This window comes from Mastigoproctus giganteus, chromosome 9 (genome assembly GCF_048544385.1).
Source record: "Mastigoproctus giganteus isolate SK-2022 chromosome 9, ASM4854438v1, whole genome shotgun sequence".
In the NCBI taxonomy this organism is placed as follows: Eukaryota; Metazoa; Arthropoda; class Arachnida; order Uropygi; family Thelyphonidae; genus Mastigoproctus; species Mastigoproctus giganteus.
Window position 1 is genome coordinate 55,367,544 of NC_143583.1, and position 15,237 is coordinate 55,382,780.

At 36.6% G+C, this 15,237-nt stretch overlaps 1 protein-coding gene across 1 annotated transcript in view; it reads right to left on the reverse strand.

Moving 5' to 3' along the window:
- Positions 1-15,237, reverse strand: part of LOC150080254 (amine oxidase [flavin-containing]-like) — a 173,354-nt gene that overhangs the window by 137,905 nt on the left and 20,212 nt on the right. The window contains exon 2 of the mRNA XM_090381580.1: positions 4,736-4,830. Coding sequence (XP_090237706.1) covers positions 4,736-4,830 — 95 coding nt within the window. The remainder of the gene's footprint in view (positions 1-4,735; positions 4,831-15,237) is intronic.

The window sequence follows — 15,237 nt, forward strand, 5'->3', positions numbered from 1 at the left end:
TGCTCAATGCTGATGGGATACTGCCTTTTGCTCAGAATAATCACCTGAGAGCGCATAAATTCAAATTGAGAAAAGACAGATGTAGAATAGATGTGCGGAAATTTGCCTTTAGCCAGCAGGTAGTTGGTTGGTGGAACAGACTTCTATCCTTTGTTGTAGAGGTTGATAGCCTAAATAAATTTAAGGCTCAGCTGGACAGGTATTTGGAACGAACGGAGGGGTGAAGTGGAAGGTTTTTTTTTTTTTTTTTGGCTGATGCTGCATAAGCTTGCTTTCTTGCATCATATGCCTCTACTAATGCTAATGCTAACGCTAACCCACAAATTCCAGTCAATATCTCGGAAATTAAAATCCCTCATTATAAGACTCTCTGATTTACTGGCCCACTCTATTTCCCTGTACAGTTTGTTATTATACTCATCAGAGTCATTAGACCAATGGCACACTCCTACTCTCAATTTTTGATCTTCCAATGCTTATGTCACACCAATGACTCGACACTGCTTATGACTCGACACTGCACTGTCCTGCGATGTCGACTGGCTTCACTTCCTTGGATTTTAGGTGTTTCTTAACTAATAGCATAACCCCTCCTCCCTTCCTATCCTGTCTATCCTTTCTGTAGATGTTATACTCCCCAAATTCCAGTTATGCATTCCGTATATCTGTATTACACCACGTCCTGATATCCCAACAATATCCGCCTTTGATGCTTTGAGCAATACCTCAAATTCATCAAATTTATTTACCAAACTCATTGCTTTGGTGTATACACAAGTATACATGCAACTGTTTCTATTCTTAGCTACCCTAACACAACCTATGTGTTTACTTGTACCGCAATGACTCCCAGCAGTCTCTGAAATATCCTGAACCTTGTTTTTCAGGCTTCTGCTCATTCCAATAGAAGCAGTGCAACAATCACTTCCACCTCTGCCAGTGGCTATTGTTAATATATTAGTCCTTGTATCCCCCCAAGCTAGCAGTTTTCCGACCCACCTAACACTGCCTCGATAGCATCAGCAAATATTTTTGCACCCTTTCTATTTAAGTGTATCCCATCCCTGTAGAAGCAGTCTCTTCTGTTAGCAAGTACAGATCAGGCTGAAAAAAATTCTACCCCTAGAGCCTTGCACAGTCTTTCCAGGGTCAAATTGATTGACAAGGCTCTCATCATATACTCCCTCCTATCGTGTCTGGGCAGGATTGCAGACACTTTCAAATTCAATCCTAATTCATGGCTTTTTTTCAACAGTAACCTGTACTTGTTCAGTAATTCTGCCGGTCTCCTACTCTTAATAGCATTAGTGCCAATGTGTACAACTATATCAAATTTTGTGCCCTTAAAAGATGATATCCGCTCTACAACATCATCAACCTTTGTCCCTGGTAGACATACCCTGGTCCTGTTCCATCTATCCTTTTTACAAAGCATGTTCCCCGTTTCCCTGACAATAGAGTCACCAACAACTACTAGTTCCTGTAGGACCAGCGCATGCTGCCTTGGGGGTTGCCGCTGTGTTGCGTGATGACCAAGTGCAAGCTCTGGCGTTGATGTGGGCAGCTGAGAGTTTGATGGGCCCTCACTTTAGATACTCTGAGGGCATCCACCCTGTCCTCCAAGCTGTCATATAAGCCCATAACAACACTGAGTTGTCGCCTCATTTCGTTAAACTCCTTGCATTGTGCAAGGAGTTTAACGAAATGGCTTCAACAATGCACCCCACGTACACACTACTCGGACTCCCTCCAGTCACTATCTAGCACAGTAGAGGTAACAAGATTATACACTAGCTGATCTGGAAGCCTCCTAGAGAGTTACTAATAGGTTCGGTCCGGTGTACTAACTAGCGGCCGGCCTGCAAACACTGTTGTAGAGCTGTAACCTCGAAATGTAAGAAATAATGGATCTCGCCACGATGTTCATGATAACCTAAAAAGTCATCAATCATACTGCATGATGGAAGAGATGGAGAAGGGTTGACCGGAACTTAGCTCTAGAGACTAAACATGGGTTCTACCACTTCAAGCCTCCAATAAGCAAAGTGGTGGTATTGCACCGGTTGATGAGTCATCTACCACATAGTACTGCCTGATAACATAGAGGGGCAGCATTCCTCCATGTGGTGTGGGTGCCACACCTTGACTCCTGCTTACGTTGGTTCATACCTGCGTGGTCACCCACCATGTACTTGTGTATGGAGGTTATACCCAGGATTACCAACAGTCCCGGGTGCCTCCGTAGCCAGGTGGGAAGGAGCAGCAGTGCGTAGCACACGCTTCTTGATTAGACCGGGGTTCGAGCCCGTCACCACCAAATACGAAGGACGCGGAAAGGTCAGGGAATGACCACCGCATATCCCGGAGCAATATGGCCTTAGTTGCTAATGCTCCTAAAAACCAAATAACAACAACAACTAACAGTCCCGCCACCGTGAAAGTGCAAGCAAAGGATTTGTCTGTCACAGACCGTCCGGATTTAGCCAAAATTGCGTCCACTTGAATATCAGTTCCATCAGCATTTTAGACTCCAGGATAGGAAGTACAGCTTGTCTGCCATATCTGAGAGAATGTCTGTGTCAACCTCAAGGACTTGATATCGATGGTTCAACTGTTGATGATACTGCTCAGGTAGCTAACAAACTAAATGAATATTTTGTTTCTACATTCACACATGAGGAGTTATTCAGCGAGAGGAATGCCAGAGGTGTATTCAACTCTGGCAGTAAGCTAGATAATCTTGTAATAACTGAGAGTAATAACTGAGAGTAAATTGGAGGAGAAATTGTTGATGATAAACATAAGAAAGGCACCTGGGGTGGATGGAATCTATCCAGTTATATTAAAGGAGGTGGCAAAAGAAGTAAGCAAACCCTTAGCCATAATTATGAGAGCTTCCTTGGACTCAGGGGAGGTATCCATGGACTGGAGATGTGCAAATGTTACCCAAATCCACAAAGGAGAATCAAAGGGAGACACAGGTAATTACAGACCTGTTAGTTTAACTGCTGTTCCAAGAAAATTAATGGAGGCACTGGTTAAAGAAGCACTGCAGGATCACCTAGACAAGACTTCAGTTATAGCTCGGATACAGCATGGTTTTATTAAGGGGAAGTCTTGTCTGACTAATTTGATTGGATATTATGATGTAGTCACAAAGGAACTGGATGAAAACAATAACTTTGATATCATATATTTGGATCTTAGAAAGGCTTTTGATAATGTTGCACATGGAAGACTGCTGCACAAATTGGAGCAGTGTGGTATTGAAGGCAAATTGCTGTTAGGGATAAAGGGATGGTTGAGTGGGAGAAGACAGACAGTGGTAATCAATGGACACTGCTCTTCATGGAATAATGTTATTAGTGAAGTCCCTCAGGGTTCAGTGTTGGGTCTATTGTAGTTTTCTGTATTTATAAATGATAAATAAATAAATAAATTTTCTGTTTATACTCCGGGACGACCAAACGGTCAGAGGAGTTTACAAGATACACAGAATACAAGAAACAGCACCGTATTCAGCAGTCACGGGCTTGAACCCCGGTCACTCTAGGCATGTGTAGTTATGCACCCATGCGTCTGACCACTAGGCTATGGCGGCATTGATGATGGTATATCAGGCTTAATATCCAAGTTTGCAGATGATATGAAGGTTGGCAGGGTTCTTAATGACACTAATGTCAGTACACTACTGCAACAGGATCTAGAAAAGGTGAGCAGATGGGCTGAGAGGTGGGAAGGTTAGGATGCGTGAACTTTTGGGCATGACATTTTGCGATGTCGCTCATATAGCCTATGATCGATTCATTTGGAGGATTTTATTGATGGCCACAACAGCTCCTCAGGGAACTATATGACTAGTAGAAGAATAATATGAGACATTAATTTTTTTTTGTTTGGCATTTAACAAACAGTAGGTGAAGAAAAGCATCTATCTTTCTTCTAAGCAATTCCCATTCCTAAGTGGTGTCTCTGAAACGTGTGACAGGTGTCTAATCTTGCCATAGAGTTATTGTTTTTGGCAGTTAAAAACAAATAGGTTATAAAAATACAGATGTTCATGTTACATCAATCAAACAACATGCAAACATCTGTGGTTTAATCAAGAGATAGAAATCACCTTGAAAATTAAAATAATCGATCGAGAAAAAAAAATTATTATTACTATATTGATTTCTCTCATTTATTTTCACTCAATATTTTTAATTAGGTTTTAGCAAATCATAATTAATAGATCGCCATTATCAATTCAGTAAAAAAGGCAAAAATTTATTTCTTATAATTATAACAAAAAGGATGTTTCAGAGATGCCACACAAGTTGAGGGTGCGAGTGATGGAAGGTTAAATAACTAGAAACTGGTTCTAACAAGTGACTGAAGTGAGATATATTGAGCCACTTTCATAAATAATATATTATGTTAGTAATATATATTCATATGATAACATAAAATTAAATTTAATATTATTATATTAAATAAAATATTATCATATTTAATAATATAAAACTATTATTTAATACTGATTACCTATATAAATAAATTTGATAGAAATCTAGTAGACCACATACCTGTGAAAAGCACCTCTATAGTTAAGAGTTATTAGCCTTATCTTTTAGTTAATTTATCTATCATAAATAATGAAGAGTGTAGTTATTCATAATTTAAATGTGTTATTATGCTTACTTGTCTGAACTAAACTAAAAGATATACAGTGTTTACAATTAATAAAACTTACATGTTTTGTTAGAGTCCGTCCTCCCACCCTGTCCCTGGCTTCCAAAACAACAACTTTCACTCCAGATTCTTTCAGCCATTTTGCAGCTGTCAAACCTGTTAAGAAATACATTATTAATTGTCATATTAGTTACAAGTTAGTTCACGTTACTAAAACAAAATTTACATGCAGTTTAATGGAATAGATCAGGGTTAGCCAACACTAGTCTGAATTTTATTTTATTGAACAATACTGATTATAACTATAGCTCAATGGTGACTAGTTAATGTCTTACTAACTGAATATTAAAAACATCAAGCGATTCTTATTATGTAACTCATGTCAGTACCTGTTTGGCTAATTGATCACAATAAAATAGAGATAAAAGTATTTAAAAACTTATGAGATGTTTCATTTGTTCAAAAAACCAACCTTAATCATCCTGAAATGCATTCCAGTTGGAGCATTTTTTTTTTAAATAAAAATAAAACTGATTGTAAAGGAAAGTTAAAAAATGAAATCTGGAACAATTAATCTTTTATGAAAATCATTAATCTCTTAGCAATAAGCAAACCACTCTTATCAAGCTTTGCTCATTTTCAGTTACTGATACAGGAGAACTATAGGATGGTGATTACATAAACCACAATTCTATAGTGCTCCTATAGAATGGTGTCTAGTTAAAATGCCTATTGTTTTCCCACAGCTGAATGATTGTGATGAGTATAATGAATAACTAAACAAATAAATACAATGGGCCAATAAATCAGAATGTCTTATAATAGAGGATTTTAACTTTCATTTTTAAGATATTAACTGGAAATGAGCTGGTCACTCACATAGTCAGAGCTACCATGGATTTACTGAAAGAATGTTTTCTATACTAGCATAAAGAAAAGGAAAAGTAATGCTATTGATGTGGTTATCAAAAGTGTCTCTTCATGCATTAAGAATCTACATATAAAGGCACCACTAGGTGGCAGTGATCATAATCTGTTAATGAGCGATTGACTTAAAATATATCTAATTAACAAGAATAAAGGGAAGGAATTTTTCTTTGTAAAGATTACTACAATGATCTTAGATTTCAAATTCCATTCTGCGGGACCAACCTGATGACATTACTAAATACTATGTAGGAAGTTTTCAGGTAAGTATTAGTAGAAGTTACTAGGCTTTTTATACTACTAGTTCAAGGTTCAGACCTAAATAGATGTCAGATGAACTAATGAGATTAGTGGCAGAGAAAAATGCTAGGATGGTTATAAATTATTATGGGACAGAGAATCCTACAGTAAGTATACGGGGGTCTGCAATCAAGTCACTAAGGATGTGAAATAAACTGAGGCAGATTATTAGAGGTCTTTGGCTAAGAATGCAAAGCAAAGTAGCAATGACGTTTTTTTTTCAATTTCGCTTCAAAAAAAATTGCTTTTGGCATCGAATATTGAAACATGGGTTTCACTTTTCAAATATTTTCAAAAAAACAGAGTAAGTTGATACATAAACTTCCGATGTACAAGTACAACGTACCCTTACGTTTGTTTCAAGCTTAAATATTGATGAGAAAAATTTTAATACTTTCAATCGCAAAACTTTTCACGAGACTTCACTCGTATACATATCTAACGTCAAATGTGGGGGAGCTATATTTACCAATAGTTTATTGCTCGGAGATGCAGTGTTCTAATTGGCTGTATTCACAAGCTAACCCGTCGGGCTTCAAGACCGAATGGCATTGTCTGGAAGTCAGATTTTTCTGTTCGAGCAGAAATTTCGTTAGGCGTGACAAGAGGAAAATGGAGGAAATGCTAATAGAAAATTAAATTAGAAGTAAACAATCTGTTTTCAGTGCACAAGTAAGAATATCCGAAAATAAATAACAACAACATCAAGGACGTTGTTCCTGTGCCTATTCCGAAGCACCCACCACTTCGACCAGCTACTCGGCATACTCCCGCAAATGTCCAGTCACAGGGATGCTCAAAAATGGCCAAAGAAGGAAAATAGACCAACAGAATTGCAAATTGAGAGGATGAACAAGTCGATCATTTCAATTTGCACAACTCAACAATTTATTACAAGTTAAATTTTTAGGATGAACAAGTCGACCATTTCAATTTGCACAACTCATAACAATTTATTACAAGTTAAATTTTTAGGATGAACAAGTCGATCATTTCAATTTGCACAACTCATAACAATTTATTACAAGTTAAATTTTTAGGGTTGAGAAGTAGTTTTTTGTTGTAATTAAATTTCATTAAAAATGTTTGTTTCGTATTTTGACAGAATAAGGCCTTATTCAAAATTAAACGTGCAGTATTTCAACTTTCCTTTAACATATAACTAATTTTTCTTTAGCGCTGATTTAATTTTGAAATTGCGTTTTTTTCCTTTGAATGTCATCTTTAATTAGAATATACAGTATAGGAAATTAAATTCTTCTTTATTCATTCGTAAATACATCCTAAAACGATTTTCATCTTCTTAAAGTCCTGCAGTAAATGATGGAATTCGCCTTTTTCTGTTCTCTTCCAGTTGATGTCGTGTATCCGTTGCGTACTCTTTTGTTTTCTCGGCTAGAAGAGAAGCACATACATTTTCTAAATCTTCAAAATCTGAAGAGGGAGATGAACTGGGGCAATTCATTTCGCTTCAGCTATCCTCAAAGAGAATGACATATATACAACATTACAGGTTGCCAGACGTACCCCTTTTGGAAGTATAATAAAATTTCCAAAAAACTCCTTTTTTAACATTTGAAATGGGGAATTTGAAAAAAGCAGAAATCATAAAACAACCTGTTGAGATGATTATTTAGGAAGAAAGAATTAACTGACGATAAAGTTGTTGTTGAAATGCACCCGACTCAAATACGACATTCTATCCTATTTACAAAGAGGTTTATAGAATATTTATATTATGCTTACTTTGTAACCTTTTACATTCTATTTGACTTTTTTTATTTCGTTGTAATGGTTTAAGGCTCAGCAATAAACTTTTTTTTATTTAAAATTCCTAATATCAATATCGATTTGCTGTATGAAGAATATGTTCTGTTGAAATCATTCCGTAGAAATATTGAGACAAAAGACCTCAAAAATACCACAGATGTTTGGATAAAAATTTTAAATGCGTACGAAGTACGTAATACAGAAAAAAATATTAATTTTGTGTTTGCTTTACCTCACTCAAATGTAATGCGTGAGCAAGTATTTAGATCAATGTTTAACGCGTGGAAACAGGATAGAAATAAGAATGTTGAAGGAGAACTGTTGCAGAAAACCAATCACAATAGGTCATGCAAAGAATTTTACGCATAAGAACTAAAAAATTAAAAACTGTTAAAGAAAATTCGCTCAAATGAACAGTATTGCTAGGTAAATATTTTATTTTTGATAAAATAAATCAGGTTTATTGAATATGTATTGTAAACATTTATGTAAAACATTTGATGTTAATATTTATAAAAGTTTCCTTTAGTGTTTATAACTTTTACAATAAAATTTTTCGAATTAAACGAATTAAAGCACGGGCTATAATTCGGTTAATTTTATTAAAATTTGACCAATTTTGAATTCCACGAATTTGTAAAAATCAACAAAATATAGAAATAAAATGATTATTATTAGAATTGTTCGGTTTTTTTAAGATATAATGCGAGTACCCCTGAACGAGGAATGAATACCCCAAACGTAAGCATGAGTACCTCGATATCAAATTTTTAATCTGGCCACCCTACGTTACAGTTTCTTCTCCGACCGACTTCGCACTTTACACTAAACAGGGACCACAGAGTGCTACTCTGTGACAGGAACATGACGAGATTCACGTGACGTGATAATAGTGTGTTTCTGCCCCTACAGAACTCAAGCACACAGATTGCTGATTTTTTATCCGGAAATGAGGCATTTAATAAGTGACCTTCAAGGCAGATGTGTACTTTCCAGCTATTAGATAAGTGTCAAGGCCATACATAACATAGCTGATGTCTTTCTACTCTGTGTCTAGCAGCCAAGCCTGGCGTACCTAGAATTAAAGCACAGAGTAGTAAGATTAAAGGGACCCGATGCAAATAAAACTGAAAATCCCTCTTTATTATTATTATTATTATTATTATTATTATTATTAGCTATATGGTGCAAGGAAGCCGAAGATTTGCTGCACAAGCAAAAAAAAAAAACAAAAAAACAAACCAATTTACCCAGAGAGAGAGAAAGAGAGAAGTAGAAGGGAATCACCAAGAAAGAGAAGAATGATGTCATGCATTTTGTGTTAATAAAAATATTATTAACTCTTAAAAATATTATTTATAATGTACATTAAGTAATATTCAATAAATCTTAAATATAAAAAGATGGTAAAAATTTGACACAAAAATAAACAATGTATAACATCAGTTAATGTGCAGATTTTTTTAAAAAAAGTAACTGTAGTTGCAATAAGATTTCCTAATACGTATTTTATATTTTTCTAAATGAGCTTTCAATGAGCGTAAGGTGGTTGTCCACTATTACATAATAACCACATCTGGTGAGTATGGGCTTGGCACACCCAGGGTCCTGAGCTGGATATCATCATTCTTATCTTTCTTGGTGATTCCTTTCTACTTCTCTCTCAGGATAATTCGAGATTTTTTTTTTTTTTTTTTTTTTTTTTGGCTGGTGCAGCATAAGCCTTAGGATTCCTTGCACCATATAGCTAATAATAATAATTTAAAAAATTATCTATGCAGAACTTTTTTTTTTTTTTTTTTAGTAGTTGTTGGCGCATAGGTTTCTGTGGCCATAATGCACCTCCCAAGGTTTTTGCAGTACTTTGATCCAAGCCCCAGGCGGGAATCGAACCCGCGACCTTTGGGATTCCAGGCAGGCACTTTACCCACCCGGCTAGCCCGGTTGGATATGCAGAATTGTGGCTACTCCGTTTTCATGGTGCTCTTACGTTTTCTCATTCTTGTACCATGGTAGCTACGCCTCTGCATTCAATTCAACTGTCTGGATGAAAAATCAGAGATGAAATCACAAATACTGAAACCGCAAAAAATTCCTACTTTTACAGAAACATGTTGTAAGAAATAGATCTTACAAATTTAAATAAGAATATTTGTTTTTTTTTTTTTTTTTTTTGCTAGAAGTAAGTTTAAAGTTTGAAGAACGCTAGATGGACAGTTTTAAGCGTGAGAATTAAGAATAGTAGCAAAGGGGTAAACAAGTAATTCAAATAATACGAGAGAGCAAACAGGGACAGCAGTACTAGGTAAAGGGGTGTCATTTGACAACGGGCGTGAAGGGGTTGCTTCAGGAAAAACAATAAGACGTGAAACGGGATTATACGAAGCACCTCCTTTGATCTATGACACCGTTAGAACCAAAAGAGGAAATGAGTGGACGTCCAGTTTTCGCATCAAAATAAAACTGCGTCAGGTTGACTGATATTTGGGTGTTCGGATACATTTAGAGAGAAAGGTGTGAAACGAAAATTAGTGCTTATGGAGGTTGCCGGTGGACATGAAAGGGTCATGCTTCCTGTGAGAAAAAAAAAAAAATAAGAAAGTTCGAGAAAAAGGTTAGCTTGAGCGTTGGGGAGACAGCTTCGGAAAATTGTGTTGGCAGATGGAAAGGAATGGAAATTTAAACAGAAAATTGGGATTGATTGGAGTCCTTGGGGGAGGCGTTCCAAACTTGAGGGGAAGAGTGGCGTTCGGGAAGCGAAAAATTGAGAGAAGAGCATTCTGTGTCTGACTTCTCTGTGATGTGGTCTAAGAGGTGAAGGTCGTGAGTTGCGGGTTGAAATATAGGTAGGCGAGTTTGGTAACGTAGGCCATTGTGAAGAATTTGAAGGAAACCTCGCGAAGGAACTGCTAATGGGTTCTAGTGTCGACCGCAGAGAATGAGCCAAGTATGTGCTCCTGTGAATATATCGTCTACACAAAAAGGTGCATCATGTGAAGAGTGCCCCAGAAGTGAACGCATGCCTGTCAGCCTCGAAGGAAAACCGGAGTGCCCAAGAAACTGAAGCAAGCCTGTCAGCCACGTAGGAAACCTGAACGCAAGGACATTGGAAGTAGTGGCAATGTCGGAAAGTAAGTCTGTTCCTTGTTCCTCTATTGAATCCTGAACTCAAGGACTCATAACCTAGCTCTGTGATAGTTGAGTGATAGTCCTTGTAAAAGAAAGTTCGGGGAGAGAAAAAATTGAGAGAGGAGCATTCCTGTTGTTAATGATTATGAATAAATGTAAGGGTGATTTAGGAGTAGTAAAATCAAAGTAATAATATAAAGGAATTAGCAAAGAAATTATATTTAAAAGGGTAGTACTGTAAGGATAGGTTAACCTATGTCATTAAATTAGACCAAGTGCCAAACAAGGTCATTAAATTAGGCAAAGTGCCAAACAAGGAGAAATAAATTTTATTAATAGGAAAACCTCATCAGTAAAGAGGGATGATTAAGATGATAACTAGGGTTGACCAAGATGTTAATTAAGGTAGAATGGGTGACCTATAGGGAATGTTATTGAGATAAGAAGGTACTGTGGGGGGTGGAATTCAATGATTGTAATTTATATATTTATTTTATTTATGTATTTTATTTGTTCCCTTATATGTGTTTTCCACCTTAGTATAATTTCCCCACTTACACATCTGACTTTACTTTACAGGAGAATTCCAAATTCGAGGGAACTTCTTAATTAATTATAACTCCCTTCGGACAGGCTGAGTGTTCAAGAATGACAAACAACACACACATTAATATATAACATAACATTTTATTTACACTTATATACACAATATAAGAATTATCACTCTCAAGCACATATTATTATTTCTCAAATCTGTCTGTGTTAAACAATTATATATGGCAATTAAATACAGTGGTTTTACTCTAAACAAGGTTATCCACTTCAATACAACTCAGTCAATATCATTACATAAACTTATTTTAGTTTCTTCCTTCTCCACACATGAACAATAATTATTTAAGAGGTTTAGTTCACACTCTTTCTCTTATGTAAATCTTATTCTTACCTTATAAATTGATTTAGGAAAATTTACTCTTAATTTCTAATTTAATTATTGTCCCATATTGTCTTGGGAAATATAACTTCACAACTTTCTTTAATCAAGACAGATAGTACATTTGACACCAATTTCTGGACTAATGCTGGTCCCAAGTGTTAGCTACATTCATAAGACTAATTCTTTCTCTGTATTTCTCTACCCTTACCTTCCAAAATATATCATACCTTTAAGTTAAACAACAACTAATAACAAATATCAATTTTCCCTCCTTTGCCTTCCTACATATGTCTAATTATACATTAATCAAAATCCAAAACTATCATCTGACTTATCACTATGTTTATGTATATATTTATATCTTTGTACATCCTTCCCTTAACATCCTTCTAAACGTTATACTAATCTGATATTAGAGTTCCAACAGTCTTTATTTGTGAGGGAGAATACTATATAACTAGTCACTTACTTAATTTTACTTCTCCGTTTTGGGGCCTTCAGTTCCTTGTCTGGGAATGGCATCATCGTTTACCAACTGCATTCATCTCAGAACTTCAAGTTTCTCCATGGCTGTAGTCTACGTCTGGATAGGGCATCATTGTGTCTTTTAGGAAATTATGGGCTCGTCTTCGATACTGCTACTTAGTCTTCGGTTCAGCTATTGTGGCGGACTAGGAATTACAACTTGATCTTCTCAGCTCACTTATCTGCACCTTGCCTTTATCACTGCCTTCAGATGATGGACTAGGGTTATTTCTCTCAGTGCACAACACTTATTTGTATGCTGGCCACTTTCACTACCTTCCTATAACGGACAGGTTATTTCTCCATACACTTTTCAGTCGTTTGCATACGGGCTACTACCCTTGCCTTTAGACGACGGACAGGCTTATTCTCCTTACACTAATTATTTTTACGCTGGCCTCTTTCACTACCTTCCTATAACGGACAGGTTATTTCTCCATACACTTCAGTCGTTTGCATACGGGCTACTACCCTTGCCTTTAGACGACGGACTGGCTTATTCTCCTTACACTTCATTCATCTGCATACGGGCCACAACCCTTGCCTTCCGACGATGGACTGACTTATTTGCATAAGGGCCACTACCCTTGCCTTCCAATACGGACAGACTTATTTGCATATGGGCCACTACCCTTGCCTTCCAATACGGACAGACTTATGTGCATACGGGCCACTACCCTTGCCTTCCAATACGGACAGACTTATGTGCATACGGGCCACTACCCTTGCCTTCCAATACGGACAGACTTATGTGCATACGGGCCACTACCCTTGCCTTCCAATACGGACAGACTTATTTGCATACGGGCCACTACCCTTGCCTTCCAATACGGACAGACTTATTTGCATACGGGCCACTACCCTTGCCTTCCAATACGGACAGACTTATTTGCATACGGGCCACTACCCTTGCCTTCCAATAACGGACTACTCGACTGTTCTCTTCTATTATTAAACTCCACTAACTTTTCTTTAACTTACTGACTGCACTAAAATTATCTAACCCTTCCCTACTCCATCTTAACTTGTCAGATCTTTCCTAACTGGCTGACAGGACAGGACAGGACTTATCTAACCCACACAACTTATTACTCAAATTTTTCCACTAACACTGTCAAAACCCAACTCTGTCTTTCCTAACTCATCTCCACAAACCGCCAACAAAAGCCCAACTCTGTTCTTTTTAACCCATTTTCGCAAAACACTAACAAAAACTCGACTATGTCACTTTCCTAACTCATTTTCACATAAACACCAACGAAACTCAACTGTGTGTCTCTTTAAGCCATTTTCACCAAACAATAACAAATTCTCAACTGTCTGTGTCTTTAACCCATTTTCACCAAACACTAACAAATTCTCAACTGTCTGTCTCCTTAACCCATTTTCACCAAACACTAACAAATTCTCAACTGTCTGTGTCTTTAACCCATTTTCACCAAACACTAACAAATTCTCAACTGTCTGTGTCCCCTTAACCCATTTTCACCAAACACTAACAAATTCTCAACTCTGTCTTTCTTCTCTCTCCCCGTTCACTCACTTTTGTCATCTCAATTCGGCAACGCCCCCTCATAATTCCTGCACGCCCTTTTTCTGAGTTTACCCAATATTCTCATTTTGTTCAACTTTCATTATTTCCTATTCGTCCTTTAAATTTTCCCAAACTGTATCTTCGGAGCTCATTTTAATAAATCTCCAAAATTTTTCCCAGGCAATCCGCTGCTTTGAAGTTCGCCGTCACCTTCGCCACCCTCGTTAAACTTAGCAGATTATCTTTACATTGCTCTAACAACCTTGCCCTCGCCGACAGTCAGACGCAAATACCTGGCCGCTATCGGTGTCACGGGACAAAGGGATGTCCCACGATGTTCAGTCTATAGCCCCTTGGTCCTCAGAGCCATAATTATTCGCACCTGCACGCCCATAGGTATTCGCACTTGTCGCTGTCACCATTCCCGTGTTATTGTTTATTCTTTGCCACGGTGGGAACTGAAATGTCTGAAGTATCTCTAATTGCTAATAGTTTACCGCTCCCTTCTCTAATTCAACCTTGTCCAATTTATAATCCTTGTGAGTGACCCAGAATAATATTTGTGACTGAAAATGTTTACCGTTCTGTTTTGCTATTTCCTAACTTTTATTTTAAATAAAGCTCACTCATTTCTAAAATATTAACATGTAAGATTTTACATCTTACATACCTTCCGCCCTCCAAGAAAAAATTTATACTTGTGTAAATTTTTTTATAATACTCCCTTCTCTCCGAAAATTTTCTATCTACATGTAATTCATATTCCTACTAAATACAACATAGACTACTATATTCCTACTATATACAATATATACAATTTAAACTATCTTACCTCCTGGAACGGAATTCTCTTAACAGGTTTGCTAATTTGACTACAAACTCAGCTATCTGTTTTTCTAAATATTCTAATTTCTTATCCCTTTTACAGGTCCCTATTAAGTTTCTTAAATACTTACTAAGCTTTATGGACCCATTTAAACTATTCCCTATGTTGGAGTTTGCCCTTAGGGATTCCTTCCTTATATTTCTATTTTCACTAGTAGCCATCTGTAATCTTAGAAGCATTGTTACAATATATACCCTCCAAAAATTATAATCTTATCGATTATTCCAATTAAACAGTAATCTACTACGACTAACCAATTAAACAATCAATACTAATCAACTTCAATTTAAACAATCAATACTAATCAACTTCAATTTAAACAATCAATACTCATCAGCTTCACTAAATGAACAATGCTGATTCAACCCCAATTTGTCAATCAACAGTAATCAACCATCATAAAGTAATCGTCAATAATCAATTACTTATTTATCACTCAATACTTATTAATCACAACTAAGCAATCATCAATACTCAATTACAATTTATCACTTAATCAATAATAATCAACTATCATTAATCAATTAATAATAATTCACTTCACTTAAACCTTCA